At 50.4% G+C, this 15,911-nt stretch overlaps 1 protein-coding gene across 1 annotated transcript; it reads right to left on the reverse strand.

The window, feature by feature from the left end:
- Positions 1–719: 719 nt before the first annotated feature.
- On the reverse strand, positions 720–8,916 carry LOC119233538 (anthrax toxin receptor-like). The gene is made up of 8 exons (XM_037495973.2): positions 8,890–8,916; positions 7,499–7,570; positions 6,465–6,546; positions 6,342–6,375; positions 5,279–5,358; positions 5,135–5,203; positions 4,600–4,660; positions 720–908 (listed from the first exon to the last, which is right to left on the reverse strand). The coding sequence occupies exons 2-8, from the start codon at positions 7,561–7,563 to the stop codon at positions 802–804; spliced, it is 498 nt and encodes a 165-aa protein (XP_037351870.2). The 5' UTR covers positions 7,564–7,570; positions 8,890–8,916; the 3' UTR covers positions 720–801.
- Positions 8,917–15,911: the final 6,995 nt, after the last annotated feature.

The following is a 15,911-nucleotide window of genomic DNA, read 5'->3' on the forward strand; positions in this document are numbered from 1 at the left end:
GCTGGGGAGAGGAGTTGCTCTGGGTTTATCCCATGGTCCTGCAACAGGCATTCATTTAATATCACATCACATGAAATGACATTTTCAAGAGGCCGAGAGAGTGAGGGTTTCGGGAAATCCAACTGGACCCCAGACACTCTGTAGGGATGATCACACCCACCTCACCATGAGGGCAGGACACCAGCCTGTCCTAGCTGTGTGCTCCCTCAGGCCGTTCCTCCATCATGGAGGTACACCTGATGTGCGAGTATCGCCAGATAATGCCTTCCATACGTCGTAGAGCTTAGTTAGTGCAGCTGTTATATTGCTCCTGTTTCACAGTAGGGGAAATCGAGCAAGAAGGGAAATTTCATACGGTCATGGTCACACAGGGAATGTGTGCCTGTGCCAGATCCCAGGACCTGCACCTCTGCTTGGCCTCCTCTCTCAATTGAAGGTGAATATTCCCTCCTGGGAAGCTACCAGTGCACCTGGCATGAACTCAGAGCCCAGGACAGCTTCCAGTTTCACCTGGTCGAACCATGAGATTGGGGTCTTTGTCTCTCAGGAAAGTGAGAGATGAGGAAACCTCGGGGGAAGCAACTGTGAGGGAAGACCCTCCTCACAGGGAATAGCACTAACCCCAGACACTTTCATGGCCTGGGAATGGATGGGTCCCACCCACGTCCCTCCTTCCACTCTCGGTGCTGCCTCTGTCCTCCCAGCACCCATAGCGTAAGGGCATCAAGGGTTTTGGAGGCATGGTGCCTGAGGGAAGAGAGCATGTTGTGGGAAATTTGTTATTTGTTCAAAGCAAGGGAGCTACTTACCAAAAAATATGGTGTCACTTATCTGAAATCTGCAAAGAACTTCGTTTTTGTTTTTGGTGTTATGAAAACCTCTTCCAAAGATTCCTACATTGTCGTTTTCTGCAAGGGCAACATCCAAAAGTGTGTGTAAGGAGGGAGGAGCTCTGTTGTCTGCTGATCTCATACTATGGCAGTCTACCCCCAAATGGAGCCCCCAAGGGACTCCTGGAGGAGACAGCTGTTGAACCAACATCTGGGTGTCTCCTGAGGCTCACCTGGTGTTTCTGAGGGGCCACTGTGAGGAGGCTGGGTGGAGCTCTCGGGCACTCTCACCACAGCTGCTAACCGGCACAGCCCAACAAGGCTCCACCTGGTCCCATCTCCATAAATAAACCCGATGTGGGTTTACAATCTTTAAGTTCTGAGACTCCCTAAGGGGTGCAGGCAGTGCTTTCCATCCTCCACCAGGGCGCCAGCTTAAACAAGATCTGCGAGAGACAACCAAGGCTGCACCACTCTGTCTCTGGCTTGAACTGAGCACCCTGGACTTGTTGCTTGTGAAATTACTTGACATATGGGGTCTGTTTTTCCTCACCACCTTTTTGTGTGCCCCTGGCCGACTAGTGAGCTCAGGAATAAGGTGCGACCCAGTGAGACCAGCAAGGAGCTGCTGATCCTCTACCAAAGAGTCCCCCTTCCCTTAGCTGTGAGGCAGATCCCTGAAGATGATTGTTCTTCCACTCCTATTGACCCTCTGCAGCCTCCTCTCTTCCCTGCCTAGGGATTCATGGAAAGCTCTTCCTTCTGCTGGGTGGGGAGTGATTTGCTAAGGGACATCTGTCCTACCCCCCTTGATTGGACACTGGGCATCTTCTCCCTTGGAATAAATACCAGGGGACACAGTGATGGCAGTTGTGGGTTTGGCTGCCTGGATTTAGACAGGATACTATGAAGGCCTTCTTGCTGTAGGTCAAGGTCATTATCCTGCACTGGTGGCTCAAACTCATGTCTAGCTAATTCTAGTGCCCTGTTTTCCCCTATTGTGGCTATTCTACTTCTCGTTCACCCCAGGGAAATTCTGTCAAGTGGCCGCAGAGAGGTCAGAATGAGGACGTGACCAGGGGCAGGGACTGTGTTCCCACTTATTAGGAAGTACCGGAGTATCAACCAAGGACACCAAGGTTTGGCTTTTGCATGCAGTGGAAGGTGGACAATCTAATGTTCCGTGTGCTCCCGCTTATTAAAAATGCCTTTTGGAAGTGTATGTAGAACGAGATGTTAGCATATAGGATCACCTATATGTTAGAATAGGATCACCTATTCATGGTAGTTATATCTGGTAGACTTACAATGGGACAGGCTGGAGAGGCGCTGCCGCCAGGATGCAGGGGACTGAGGGGCAGCTGTGGTGGTGTGTGTCCTCATGGGGTCTGCGTTATGCAGATGTGTGTGTGCATCTGTGAGACTCATAAATAATATACCTGTGATGCGATGATGAGTGCATTTCAAAAAGACAACTCGGGAAAATTGGTCCATTGTTTGTCATAAGCAGAATGACAAAGTTGGGTGTGGAACAGCCTGATGACTCTAATTTATTTTGAAAACTTTCAAAAATAAGAGGGATTGATGGGGACAGAGAAAGAGAGAGGGAGCTAGATAATAAGTGATAATTAGCTCAGCTCTTAATTGAGAAATCCAGCTAGAGGATCTCCTTGTAGAATAGCCTCCATTTGCTACAGGTTTGGAAACGTGCGTAATGAAAGACTGAAAGACAATCAGATTGAATGAGTAATGCAAGCATCACAGTTAAGCAGTAGTCATGAATTATTGCATGACCAGTGGAGAATGAGAGGAATCTGGGTAGAGCCAGGGGGGCCAAGTGACCAGGAAAAGCTTCTTGGGTCAGTGGACCTGAGAGAAAGATCCCAAAGGACTAGTTGACTGAACCCCGTAAAACAGGAAAAGGGCTTGCAGGAAGGCAAGCCTGGGCCCCAGCCTCTGGGTCCGCAGGGTGAGAGAAGAAGGCATATCTGCAGGGCCTGCTTGTCCATCTGCGGGTCTCACCAACCCAGCCAGGCTGGGATTAGGGAAACGGCCTTCTCAGCCCTGTTGTGCCCTCAGGAGTGTGGGCTGGAGCAAGGACGTTGAGGCAGGGAGGGTACAGAGGACTCTGCCTGGAATCTGAGGTGTCCTGTGGGGTTGAGGAGGTTGAGCCCTGTGCTCAACTCACCTGTGCCCCAAGGCTCCTTGCCACTATGTGTCTCGGGTGACTCCTCCTGTTTTAGGGAGTGTAGATGTCTGCCTTGAACTTTACCACAAATGACTGTGACGCTGGGTGGCAGCGGTTGACTAGAGAACAGTTTACAAGGACAGAGCAGGGATTGCTGGGCCAGGCTGGTAGGGGGTGTGGGAAGGACTCCTGTCACCTTGGGTGGGTACGATTGGTCTCCCCACCTGTCTGTGTTCACATGCTGCTCAGACACTCCTGCCTGGGTGTCTCCCTGGACATGCCCAGAGAAACCAGGCTGCCAGTTGCCTGCACGGGTGGGGACTTAAAACAAGGAAAGACCCATGTGTGCTGTGGGTGGTGGGGCAAGTGTGTTTCTAACCCAGCCCACTTGAGGCACTGCAGGTTACAGATTCAGAGAAGTCAGGATGAGTCCTGGAGACTCTTCCATCCTGGAAGCTCTGTAGCCACGCCCTCCCCGCCTGGGCAAGCATGGGCAGCGGAGCCATGGTCAGTCATGGGAATATGAGCGCCACGACTCTTCCTTAAGTCTGCCTGCTTCTATTCTGAGCTGGTCCCTGCACAGTCCACTGGCCTCCCCTCTCTCACGGAGCAGAGGGTGGGTATTGATCTTTCTGCCTCTTGGAGAGAGCAGAGGAGCTGGCAGATCTGGGTCCCTTGCTCCCTGGGGCTGGCCACGGGCAGCAGAGCTCAGCTGGAGCAGCCTTCTGTCTGACCCGGGTGAGGGTGCTCCAGCCTTCCCGGCAAGGACACAGAGGCAGAGCCAGCTGTCTGGGTCAGGATGTGGTGGGTCAGGCTGTGTGCTGTTCCCGGGAAGGGCGTGCTTACCCGTGGGCCTCCTCTGTTTGCTCCAGGGCTGCGGCAGAACAACCTGCACTCACAGGCCCTTACAGAGAGACGCCTTGTAGCCTAAGGGAAGTGCCTGGACCTCCTCACTGCAGTGCTGCGGGACCCTCTGGTGGAGCAGACATCCTCGTCTTGGTCGAGCTCTCAGGAGAGGCCTTCCTGTTAACCCTGAAGCTGATGTCAGCTGGAGTGTTTGCGTGGAGGGATGTTGGTCACCTTATGCCCGTATTAAGACACTGGACTTTGAACTTTTTCTTCACACACTGAAATCATCATTTCCTCTTCATTTGGCTGATGGGAGGAATACACTGATGTTTCAACTCTATATTAGCCCTGTGCTTCTGGGGTGATCCCAAATTGGCTCAGGAGTATTCTACTTGTCAGATGATCTTGGGTTTCATTGCTACTATGTAATGTTTTTCCTCATTTTTAAATTAAACTTCTGATTTTGTTATTAAAAATGAATTATACACTCTTATTGTGGTAATCATTTCAAGTTTTATATGTCAAACCATTATGTGATATACCTTCAACTTACATGGAACTGTTTGTCAACTCTAGCTCATGAAAACTGGGAATAAAGAGCATTTACACGTATATATTCACATCACACATTTTAACTGCACAATACACTACATCCATCACACACATCGAAGCACAACATGCAACACACACAAGCACAAAAGCCTCTGTTTAGAATAGAGACTCAGCTCTTACCTCCCACACAGTGAATGGGCGGTTCCACACTTGTAAGCTCAATGCAGGACTTAGCTACGAGCTGGAACAGAGAGTTGTTCGGGTCAGGTAAGGTGAAGAGTGGGCATGGTAAGAGCCACCTCATCCCACCCTCCACACCATCCCTCTCTCGCTGAGTCAATGATGTGCTTGAGATCATAGAATCCACTGTGCACGCCAACCACATGCTCCTCGCTGTCTGCAATTGGCAGGAGCTACAAGAGGAGCCGAAGTTTTGGACCCACAGCAGGGTTGAGGGGCCAGCAGACCACCATCCCGGACCTGAGGTTCAGGCCTCATGCCATGTGAAACTCAGTGCCCCACCCTGACCAGCAGCCCAACTTTCTGGAATGGAAAGTTATAACTGTTCCCCAGGTCTGTGGGCTCCAACACAGTTACTCATTTTGCAGTGTTCACATGTTGTCCAGATACATGGGGTGGGTTAGAGAGCCATCCTCTGGGTGGCCCTGCCAACGTTTTCCACGAGACTCCTCAGTTGGCGGCTGTTCTGAATTACCTGGTTTTTCACGTAGTTGTTGACACCCACAATGTAAACAGTCCCTCCCAGTTGTCGAGTCCTCTGAGCCTAAGACATAGACCGTGTTAAGTGCAAATCACTAAACATGTGGAGCAAAGGCTGGTCAAGGTGGGCTGGACTCACTTCATTCTTCGTAGCCTGAAAGGACTCAGGCCAAAGTGCTCCATCAATTAGGGAGACAACCATGGAGTGCACTTTCTTTTCTGTGGGAGAAGCAGGAGGTCCTGGTCAGTAAAGGCGCCCAGAGTGACCTGCCACAGGTGTGAAGGCCATGCACTGCCCCTGCTTCCTCTCCTGGGAGAGGCTGCCAGACCCCCGCAGCCCCGTTCCTGAGCGCCTAGAGGGCTATGGAGCAGCCACTGGAGGGAGAAGACTCTTTCGCCAACCCACTTTACAGAGGAGGAGACTCAGCCTGGCTGAGGACTTTCCTTCCTGGGTTCTCACTGCCACAGATGGCAGATCCTGTTTCCTGAGGGCGAGTCCAGCTAATTCAATGGACAAGTTCATGCCTTTCCCGAGAGCAATGAGGAAGCAGCCTCACCAACAAAAACTTGTCCTTCAGGCTCAGAGCAGGCAGAGGCACTACTGCTGGCCCCTTGGGGCCCAGTCAGTCAGAAACAGGGAAGAGATATTTGGGGAGTGGACCTTGAGTCCAGATGTCAGCCTTTCCCCACAGTCTCCCACTTTCACCTGTTGTGCCTGAAGCATCCACCCTACAGACTCAATCCCAACGGAGAGGGTGCTGGGCTGACACAGCTGCTAGCCCTGGGGACACACGGGCCAGCAGGAGCGTCAGCAGAGGGAAGACGATGAAGGGGAAGGAGGCAGCTCCAGCCATGGGAACGCAGCAGAGTGTGGTCAGCAAGGGGAAAATCAAGAACTTTTATTCCATAAGTGGAGTCTTGTCTGCCCGAGGTGCCCCCTGGCCTTTCTCCCTTTTCCACAAGCTCAACTGTAGATCGGGTGCCTCATACTTAATAAACACCAGGAAAGTACACCCATGACCGCGCAAGTCTCTGAATGAGCAGGGGGGCTGCCCTTCCCCTCTGCCCTTCCAGACGAGGAGCCTGGAGGACATATTGGGCAGGAAACTTGCACAAGAGTCAGCTCCAAGTGGGGGCCACCAGAATGCTGATTCCCCGGCCTGACTGTTGGAACCGACAGTCTCGAAGTCAGCAGAGCTTACCTCCAGAGTTTGCTGTGGAGATCTGCTCATTGACCTGCAAAAACAGGGAGGCATGTTGAGAGGACTCAGTGATATTCTGAGCACTTGCTAAAGCAGGATAAATTCTTAGAGCTCTGGCTGTACCGCTTTAAATCCTTCCTGCATGTCTGTGTTTCCGGTAGGCACTGTGTTGCGTAGTTTGTTGAGACCGTCTTCGATTTCTTTTCTAAAAAAATAAAATAGAGTGTTGAGGTAGGAAGAAGGGTATGGTGTTCTTGAACATCCCCATCTGTGCTGGCACATTCTGCACTGGGCAGTCCGATCTGGACGAGGGAGGCCACAGTCAGGAAGCCGAGCCGTGGGCCTTTAGCCAGGGGTCATTGAAATTGACCTTGTCTGTACTCATCACTGTATCAGGTTCATAGACCCAGCAGGCTTCATGAAGGATCTGACAATCCAAGGCAGAGTGGGGAGCAGTTGTGACTGCGATAATGTGAACTGGAACTCACAATGGGACTGCCAGCACCTCAGGGGTCCCCAGTGGGGCTCATCACCCTCTACCAGGCAAGGCTGAGTTTGTTAAGGGTCACCCTGGCAATACCCCTGCCCTGTCCCTTCCTCCCTGCCCTGGACCACTGAGGGTGACTTAGAACTCACAGCCTCCCTCCGATCAGGATTGGATCTGAAGGAAGCAGCAAAGCTGCTTTGAGTGCTTAGTCCCTACTTCAGAGCTCCTGACAGGGAAAATCTAAGGCCAGGGAAGGGGCCATAAGTGCCGCCCATGCTGGCAGGGGAGCAGTGAGCTGCAGATGGCCACACTTTTGTCCTTTACTAGCTGCTGCTAAGGTAGATAACAGGTGGGAGTGGGACATAAGTGGTGGGGGAGCTGGATCAGGCTGATCCAAGTGAAGATCTGAGCCGGCACAGCAAGGCTGAGTGGCAGAGATTGTCTAGAAACACAGGAGCTGCCAGTGTCAGTGCCAGAGTTATCAGAGGGACTGGGAGTAGATGTTGGGGGCACAGGGTGGTCTCTGAGCAGAAGCCAGCCCCGCCCAGGCAGCAAGCCTGTGGGCTCCTGACTGAAACTCAGGACTCCTCTGCCTAGTTTTCTCCATGGTCTCCGTCTCCCCCCTCCCACCACCAGTAGGTTTGCCTTGAGGGAGTGAATCTGAACTTACTTGTCCGAGGTGAGCTTTAGGACGGTGTGGCCCCTTGTGGAGAAGGTGACGATCGAGACCCTCATGTTCGGGCTGGGGAGGAAGCACGTGTACGTGAGAGTCATAAACAGAGGTTCAAATGACCCCATGAGCAGCCAGGGAGGGGACACCTGCCTGTCTTCACTTCCCTCTAGCCTGTGACCCCTTCCTGAGTTCCAGAAGTTACCATAAATTTAGTAAAGGATTCTGAGGCCAGCAAATGTGTGGTGATCCAGGGAGACTGTCAGGGTGGTGTCCTGCTCTATCCCTAGATCCCATCCTCTACCTTTCTCTCTCTGTCTCTGTCTCTGTCTCTGTCTCTGTCTCTCTGTCTCTCTGTCTCTCTCTCTCTCTCTCTCTCTCTCACACACACACACACACACACACACACACACACACACACACACACACACTGTTCATGCCTCACACTAGGTGAAGGTCCCTATCCCTGCCACATGAGTAGCCTCTATTCTCTGTAACATTTTTTGGAAACTCTAAGCCCTCCCTCCTGGACTATGTTACTTTCCTGCCTCCGTCTAAGAGAAATTATTGTTCCTTTTATGACTCATTCACATGCCTCCATCCCTTTCCTTTCCCTGCCCACTGTCTTCTGCGTCACAGGCTCCCTTTCTGTGTTAGAGGATTGCTGCCCTAGTCCCTGATGAACTCCATGTAGCTGTGGTCTTGTTCCCACTCATTTTACCCACAATTACCAGTTTTCCTGGAGCACAGTCCTCATCACCCACACTCAGCCCAAGAGTCATTTATAACTTCCTTTTGCTCAGGTGCATTGAGTCCCCTGGCTCATTGAGTCCCCTTTGGCTCTTGACCCCAAGCTGTCCTGTCCCAGACTCAGTTGTTCCCCTTCTGTGAGTTAAGCCCTCTGTCCCCCTAAACACATCACTCTCTCCACAGGAAGTCTCCTTGATGCTCTTGTTACCCTTTTCTTCTTCCTAACAGTCCTAGTTCTAGTGTCCATATCCTGGGGATAACTGCCATTAATATTCTCTAGGAATTCTTGCTTTTTCTTAAAAGTTGCCATGAGGGTCCTTTACAATTTTCTTTGGAACTATTTAAACAAGTGTGGGTTTTTTTTTTTTTTCAACTGTGTTACAGGTTAGCCTGATCTAATCTGTGACATCCTCCAGTCAATCAGTATTTCTTACACTGTGGCTTGACACCAAGTCTGGAAACACCCGAAGTCTCTAGAACCTTTGGAGCCCATGGAAACTGAGTGAACTGCATTTTTGACTGGTTCAGAACTCCACCTGGGGCTTCATGCTGCTGATCCAAGATACCCATGCTCACTGGGTCTAAGCAAACAGGCACTCTGCCTGGCATTGCAAATGCCCCACCACGTGGAGAAGTCATACTTTTCAAATATTTTGAGGAAATCCTCTACTAAGCCGTGTATAAATATCCAGTTGGTGTCCACACTTCCTGACCTGAAAATGAAAAATCAATGGAATAAGGTGAATTCTTTGAGTTGGCAGAGTTTAATCTGAAACTATCCAACAAGCTACTCCCCCCACTATGCTGCCGCACACTGTCAGCAACCCCAGTGGGCCTTCCTGATGGTGACTTTCGTCAGTGCAATGAGGTGGACGGCACCAATGGGATTTGTGTGCTTGCAACTGAGGGATTCAAGTGGGAGACCCTGTGGAGGCAAACAAGGATGGCTGGTTGTGCCACACTAGCTCTAGATAAGACATGAAGTAGGATGCTTTTCTGAAAAAACCTCCTACATCCTGTAACTCTGACTCTCCTGGTCCTTTGTGTCCTTGGGGAATAACCATGACCAGTTCTCTGTCTCTTATCTAGTAGCAAGTAAAGTGTAAATACAGTGTCAGTACCAGTACACTTTACAAAGTAAAGTGTCAGTACAAGTCTGTTATGAGGAACAAAGTCATAACCTGACAAGATCTCCAAGATTTTCAAGAGCTCTCTCTGAGCTGTGGGATCAGAAGTGGAGACGGTGGGAAAGAAGCCTGGAGTTTTTCGCAGGACCTTTGTAACAGTGTTTGATTTTCATTTTGTGTTCATGCATTTACTTGATAATTGTTGAAATAAACGACAAACAAATACTAGTAGCATGGCGGGATGCTAACTAAAAGGCAGATTTCAAAGCTCGAAGTCCTGGTTTCCCCAGAGAAACATTCAACAAACAAGCAGAGGCCAGAATCGGAAGCAGAATGTACATAAAGAAACCCAGTCTACAAAGGTAGGCAGAACAGAAGGAAAACAAAAAGCTATAATGTAAATATATCACATTTAGGAAATGATACATTGTCAGGAGCAAGTTCTTACATATCAATAATCACTCCAAATTTAAATATGTTGAATTCATCAAGCAAAGATAGTGCTGTGATTAGATGGACACATAAGGCCAGTTATGGATGTGTTGCCTATAGATACATATTTCACTTTAAAGAGAAACAGATGGAATGTGAAGGAATGGAAGAAGATATTTCATGCAGGGGAAATAAAACAATATTGGATAGTCATAGTGATAAAGAGGTCATCATATCCCAAAGATATAAAATGTGTCCCCAACATGCCACACATATATATGTACAATTGGTGAAAGGAGAAAAAAACCATATTTGTAGATAACTTCTATACCTAGTTTGTCAGCAGTGGATAAGTCGTCCTGAGTGTCTCTGGGCTACTGCCCTCAACTCTGGGACGCTCATCCTTCCCAGGAGATGGCACACACCCTCCCTGCTCTCCCCCAGGCCTGTCTGAGGATGGCACAGCAGGGAAAGGGCTTTGGAAACAGCCACGTGCTTCCATGAGGTCACCGACATCACACCACGGCTACTACTGAAGAGGGGAAGCTAATTCTCAGCCCAACAGGGGAGCTGGAAACCTCCAAGGCTATGTCTCCAAGCCACTGCCCTGGACCCCTTTCCTTCTTCAAGGTCATAAAGGCTTATATAGAGCCCAGCTTTCTCGGGAGCACACCCAGAGAGCAAAGTGTTCAGAAGATCATAGAAGAAAGTAGCAAAAACACTTAGCCAGTAAAGCAAAGGACTTTCTTGGCAGTGACACTATGAGAAGGCCCTGAACAACTCAGCAGTGTTTCTGGAGTCCAGTAAAAATGGAGTCATTTGGGTGAGAAACAAAACCAAGCATAAAATGATAACCAAAAACCCAGGACATTATTAACAAGTTTTGAGAAAGGAGCTCCCTGTATTGCCCCCCAAGTCTCTGGCCCAGTAGGAAGTCCACTCACTTGTCCAAGCTTAAATAGAGGTCAAGATTGCTCTGGCAGGATTTCTTGTGATCTGCCAGCCTCTCCCTGGACCCGGTGTCCTTGCTGTGGCCCTGGCGGGTGCTCTCCCCATCCTGGTTGGTGTTGCTGGGGAGGCTTCTCCTGGCCCGAGTGAGGTGGTGGAAATCTAGCCAGGTCGGGGCTCTGTGCTGGTATGCCCCACTGCTTGGCAGCAGAGGGGGCAAAACCAGCAAGAGGAGGAATGCAAGTCCAGGCACCCAGAAGCAGCTGCCTCCCATTTCCTTGGCAGCCCTTGAGTCTGCAGGAATCTCTTTTAGTCAGGCAAGCTGGGACATTCACTGTTTTAAGCAATATAGGGGCTCTACTCCTTTAATCAAGTCTTTCATTTAATTAAGTAACAATGAGCCTCTACTAGTAGACCTGAACTAAAGGCAGAGTAGGACTGATAATACAGCATGGTGGAGCCCACACTACCTGTCAGGGTGTCTCCCTGACCCATAGAGACATAATGCCCTGTTTTTTGATGGACAGGGAGGTTGGCATGGCGACCCTGTGGTGGCTCACTGCAGCTCTGCTCACTGCCTGCCTACTGACATTCCCAGGCGGGAGTCAGGGCATCTCTGAAGGGGCTGTGAGGAGAACCTCCACTTTCCCTTATCCTGAGCCCTCACTGATGGCCATTAAATCCTCCAGGAAGATGAGTCTTGCAAACTCCCAGAGCTGCTGGGGTGGCTCAGAGAGGGACATCACTGTCGGTGGGGCTCATGGCTGGGAAACCAGAGTGCTTAATGGCCATTTGAGTGAACACTGATGTCTTCTAGGGGGTGGGAGGATCAAGAAGTTGAAGAAAGTGGTGCAATTTTGCTTGTGAAGGGGATTCCACTTATCCACTAATGTGAATCAACCACCCCAAACTTACTAAGTCAAAGTAAAGAACCACTTTATCATGCTCATAGTTGCATGGATCAGATATTGAGAAAGAACTGTACTGCATTGTTTGCTCCATGAATCATTGGAACCCCCTGAACTTTTAATTTTAGAAGCAGCACCCCATCTCTATTCTCCCCAAACCTTTGTAATATTTGATTGCAATAATAGGGATATGGGGATACATTGGAGGGATGTGAATCTGCAATCCAGACTCCCCCTATCAGTGTCTCCATAAGCAGGTGTTCAATATCTTTTATGAAATTTCTGTAAGAGATCTTGACCTCTTCTGTCAAGTGTCTTATCTGAATGCCTTATCATTTTGCTGCCATTGTTAATGATGTTTTAAAAATACGGTTTTTAAACTGTTTGTTGATAGCACAAAGAAATATGTTTAACCAGTTTGCTAAAATCTCTTGGTCTAAAACATTTTCTGTAAAATTGTGTTTCCATGAAAATCCATAAACCAAAAGCTCTGGCTCATTCTCCAGTGAAATGGCACTAGGTCTTTGTGGTGGTATTCTTCATTTGAAAGAACACTTCTAACATAAACTTAAGAATGATGTTTATTGAAGGCTTTTGGTAGCTACCCTCTTTCTGGTAAGACAATTTCCCTGGCACCCAGAGGGTGTGGGCAGCCATAAGTAAGATTTCTACAAAAACACAAGAGAGCTAGTTAATTTTGAATTTGAGATAAGCCATGAATGTATTTTTTTTGTGTAAATATATCCCATAAGGACATGTTTCCAGTGGACTGGCCCCTAGAAAAGGCCCTCCCCCAGAATGTAATCGTCTCCTAGGTTATCTCTGGCAGCCGCTGATGTCCCAGGCCCAGCATACATGCCCCTCTAAGCTCCAGTGCCCCGGTGCCCCTGACCTTGCTCAACTGAGCCTTATAGGATTTCGCAATCTGCTGCCTCTACTTATTGCGCCTCCGCGTGAGCACATCGGTGATGGCCTGCTTTTTGGTCCTTGCAGGGGTGCACAGTGTGAGCAGCCCCACTGCCCTGATGGGAGGGAGGTGCTGGGGAAGCCCAGAGAGGAGGGAGGGCAGCTGCTTGTTAGTTCAGTTATGGAGACCTGCACCTGCACACCCAAAAACCAGATGGCTTTCACGATGTAGACAAGACAGCTGGACAGAAAATCCATCCTTTCACGCGCCCTTCCACACACCACTGTAGAGGCAGAGCACAGGCCAAGACTCCAGTGCTGGAATGTGTGGACCCGATGGTCACCTGGTCAGGGCTGAGGGATCAGAAAACAGGGTGTGAGTGTCTGCCAGCAACCTGACCTCCCTGTCTCTGCTTTCTCATCTGAAAGTGGAGATAATAGTAAATCTGGGTTGGGAAGCATGCTTTCTAGTTTCTTCTAATGGTGCTTCTTCTTGTACCTATTGTCCATTCTGAGCCAGCTAGGGAGTAAACCCTCCAGGGTTAACATTAGGAGGGCTCTCTGGTCAGCCATGCAAACCCCAAGGACTCAGATCAGCACTTTCCTGCTCACAGCACACGGAATTTGGGTACTAGAGACTGAAGAATGGGCCGGCTGATGTGGAGAAGGGAAGTCTCACAGAACCTATTCAGGTGGTGCCCCATGAACACAGTTCAGTCCCTTGAAAATTCCATCTCCTCTGTACCAGATGCTATAGCAACATCATCCCATCCTAAATTCACAGTGGCAAGCAGATGCCCCAGTTTTGTGGGGCATACTATGAGGAAAAAAACCCATCCTTAGTGGAGTGAAGGTGCCTGCCCTGGGTGAACAGCATACCCAGGAGATGCCCCGGCCACTCCTCTATTACTTGGGCCCCTCCCCTCCACCCCCAGTTTTGGAGGATAAGTGTAGACCAGTGCTGGAGAAGGTGGGATGTGTGTGATTCTCTGCATGTGTGTGTGTAGGGGGGAGGGGTGGTTCTCATAAAGTTATATGGAGGTCCTGACTCCTTGGCTGTCCCTGACTTCCCCTCTTCAGGTCTGTGAGCAGGAGGGCCTGAAGGTTCAGAGTCACAGTGTTGCCAGGGCAAGCCATGGCTGCCATTCACCTATGCCTCCTCATGGCTTTCTAGAGAGACTTTGCATCCAGATCTGGGTTGAAGTGGGGCTTCCCTTCACTGACACACCTTATGTTCAATCTGCAAGACAACCCAGCCTGCTGAGAGTGTGACAGGGAAAGGATTGCGGGCTCCCAGCTACCTTGGTGTCCACCTGGGCAGGATGGACTGCATGTGTGCCCTGCAGGATGGTGGCTGAGCCTCCAGGGCCTCCTGGCCCTGCCTACTTTGATCCCCCTTCCTTTGATGACGGGAGGGTCAAGCAGTCCTTTCGGGTCCAGAGCCACAGCTTCTGGCTATGACATTGCTGGCAAATATGTGCTAAAAGGGGTGCCCTCATCCTCTCTGCTCCAAGTTGCCATGTGACCCTCATGTCAGAGTCTCTGAGGCTCCGTGTGCCCATAAGCCACCTTGGCCAGGAGGAGGCCTGTCCTGTCACCTGAGGAACCTGAGACAGGGCTGAGCGGGTGAGCACCTCCCTGAGAGATGGAACCCCAGAGCCAAAGCTGGGCAGTCAGGAATTTGGGCAAAGACCGCAGAGGCAGCTGACACTGTGCTTGTTCCCGAGCCACCAGGCTTAATAAGGACAGCAAGTTGTGCGTATTGAGCCTGGACAGCAGCCCCTGGTGCTGGGAACAAGGAGGAGGGAAGAACCAGGGGGATGTCCTGGGAAGGGGCGTGCACAAGAAAGGACCAGCAGGGGGGGACCAGCTTGGGGGGTTTTAGTGCTGAAGACAATGACCCATCAGAGTCTAGCAACAGTTTATCGGGGTTTAGCGCACAACACATCAGGGCTCCCATTCACTGAATATCTTTGCAGGATCCTTTCTGTGCTGTAGTTTTCCCTCCTTCAATCTTCTTGGGTTAAATGGGAATGCACACCCCCCACAGGAGGAGTCTCTGTGGGGTTGGACTCTGGTGGCACTGAGTCCTCAGCAGGGCTGTGACTGAGGCCAGTCACTGGGAGGTGTCCGCTGTGCAGGGAATCTACTTGACAAGTGAGGATGGTCAGGATACCCGAGAGACTATGGCCTGGCTGTAAGGACTTGCTGGTTTCCTTCTAGCTCTTCTGGACCACCGCGTCTCCTCTACAGAGAGGCCCTCAGTTAATAGAGTGGCGCCAATGAGAAACACAGCTTGCAGGAAGAAGCCACTAAAAGCCTCCTGTCCCTCCCCCTGCCCTGGGGTGTGGACTCTGGATCAGGCAGGGTCTATCCTGGCCAGGGTCAGGTGAGGGCAGGCTGTAGCCCAGGCCATACCCAACTTCCTCCAGCACCTTGGGCAGGAAACAACAACCTACCCAGAGCTGCTAGGATAATGAGCAAGTGAGGGTTGCAGGGAGCTGAAAAGGCTGCCTTCAGGGCATGCAGGTGAGGTTGAGAAAGTGGGCCAGATTGCGCTCCCCTGTCCTCTTCCTGCCTGTCTGCATTGTCAGTTGTTGGCTCCTTTCTCATAAACTGCGACAAGGCCAAGGATCAGGAGCCCTTGCTGTTGGGTGGGTTCTCAGTGGATTTGAGGTTCCTGGGATAATAGTAGTCCCTGCAGTAGGGAGTAGTGTCAGCCAGGTGCCTAAGATGGCAGAGAGGGAAGAGATGGGTGATTTGGGGAGAAGGCCAGGGGAGTGGCAGGCAACCTCCATGGCTCCCTGAGGCCTGCAGACCATATACTGGGCAGGATGGGCACTGGCAGAGGGAGGGGCGGAGACAGTCTTCCAGCACAGAGCTGGACACCCCATCTGTGGGTCTGATGCTCATAGCATGAGCTTGGGTGGGAGGCTGTGACCCGGGCAAACGTCTGCTGGGTTCCCCCACCCCGACAGCCCCAATTCTCTGAGTACTCTCTCATGTTTCCAGGTTTGAAAGCATCATCTCCAGGGTTCAGAAAGGGAAACATAGCTTCCATGGGTGACAGCGTGATGACAGAAGGTGGTACGTGATGGGCGTGCTGTCAAGTAAAGAGTGAAACAGAAATCTCAGTCACATTTGTTCCATGACTGTTATCACTGGTGTTATAAGAGGAATTTTAAATTGGGCCAGTAAACAAAAATTTCTCAGCACCATCTTCTGGAACAATCGTCTCTTCTGTGACATAAACCAAACCAAAATTTGGTCAAGGCCTCACATTGCATGAAGGGTCTCAGGAGGCAAGTGTGGAGTCACTGCTGGTTCTCGCTATTGAACCTG

This window comes from Talpa occidentalis, unplaced genomic scaffold (genome assembly GCF_014898055.3).
Source record: "Talpa occidentalis isolate TD23 unplaced genomic scaffold, MPIMG_talOcc4v2.1 talOcc4.8, whole genome shotgun sequence".
NCBI classification, from domain to species: Eukaryota; Metazoa; Chordata; class Mammalia; order Eulipotyphla; family Talpidae; genus Talpa; species Talpa occidentalis.

What these genes read in the sequence shown, in the direction of transcription:
- LOC119233538 (XM_037495973.2), bottom strand. Translation starts at nt 7,563, where the DNA reads ATGAGGGTCTCGATCGTCACCTTCTCCACAAGGGGCCACACCGTCCTA. An exon ending in TGCAGGAAGGATTTAAAGCG is followed by an intron (nt 6,376 to 6,464) that starts GTACAGCCAGAG and finishes CTGTTTTTGCAG; the next exon opens with GTCAATGAGCAGATCTCCAC. An exon ending in GCCCATTCACTGTGTGGGAG is followed by an intron (nt 909 to 4,599) that starts GTAAGAGCTGAG and finishes TTGCCCTTGCAG; the next exon opens with AAAACGACAATGTAGGAATC.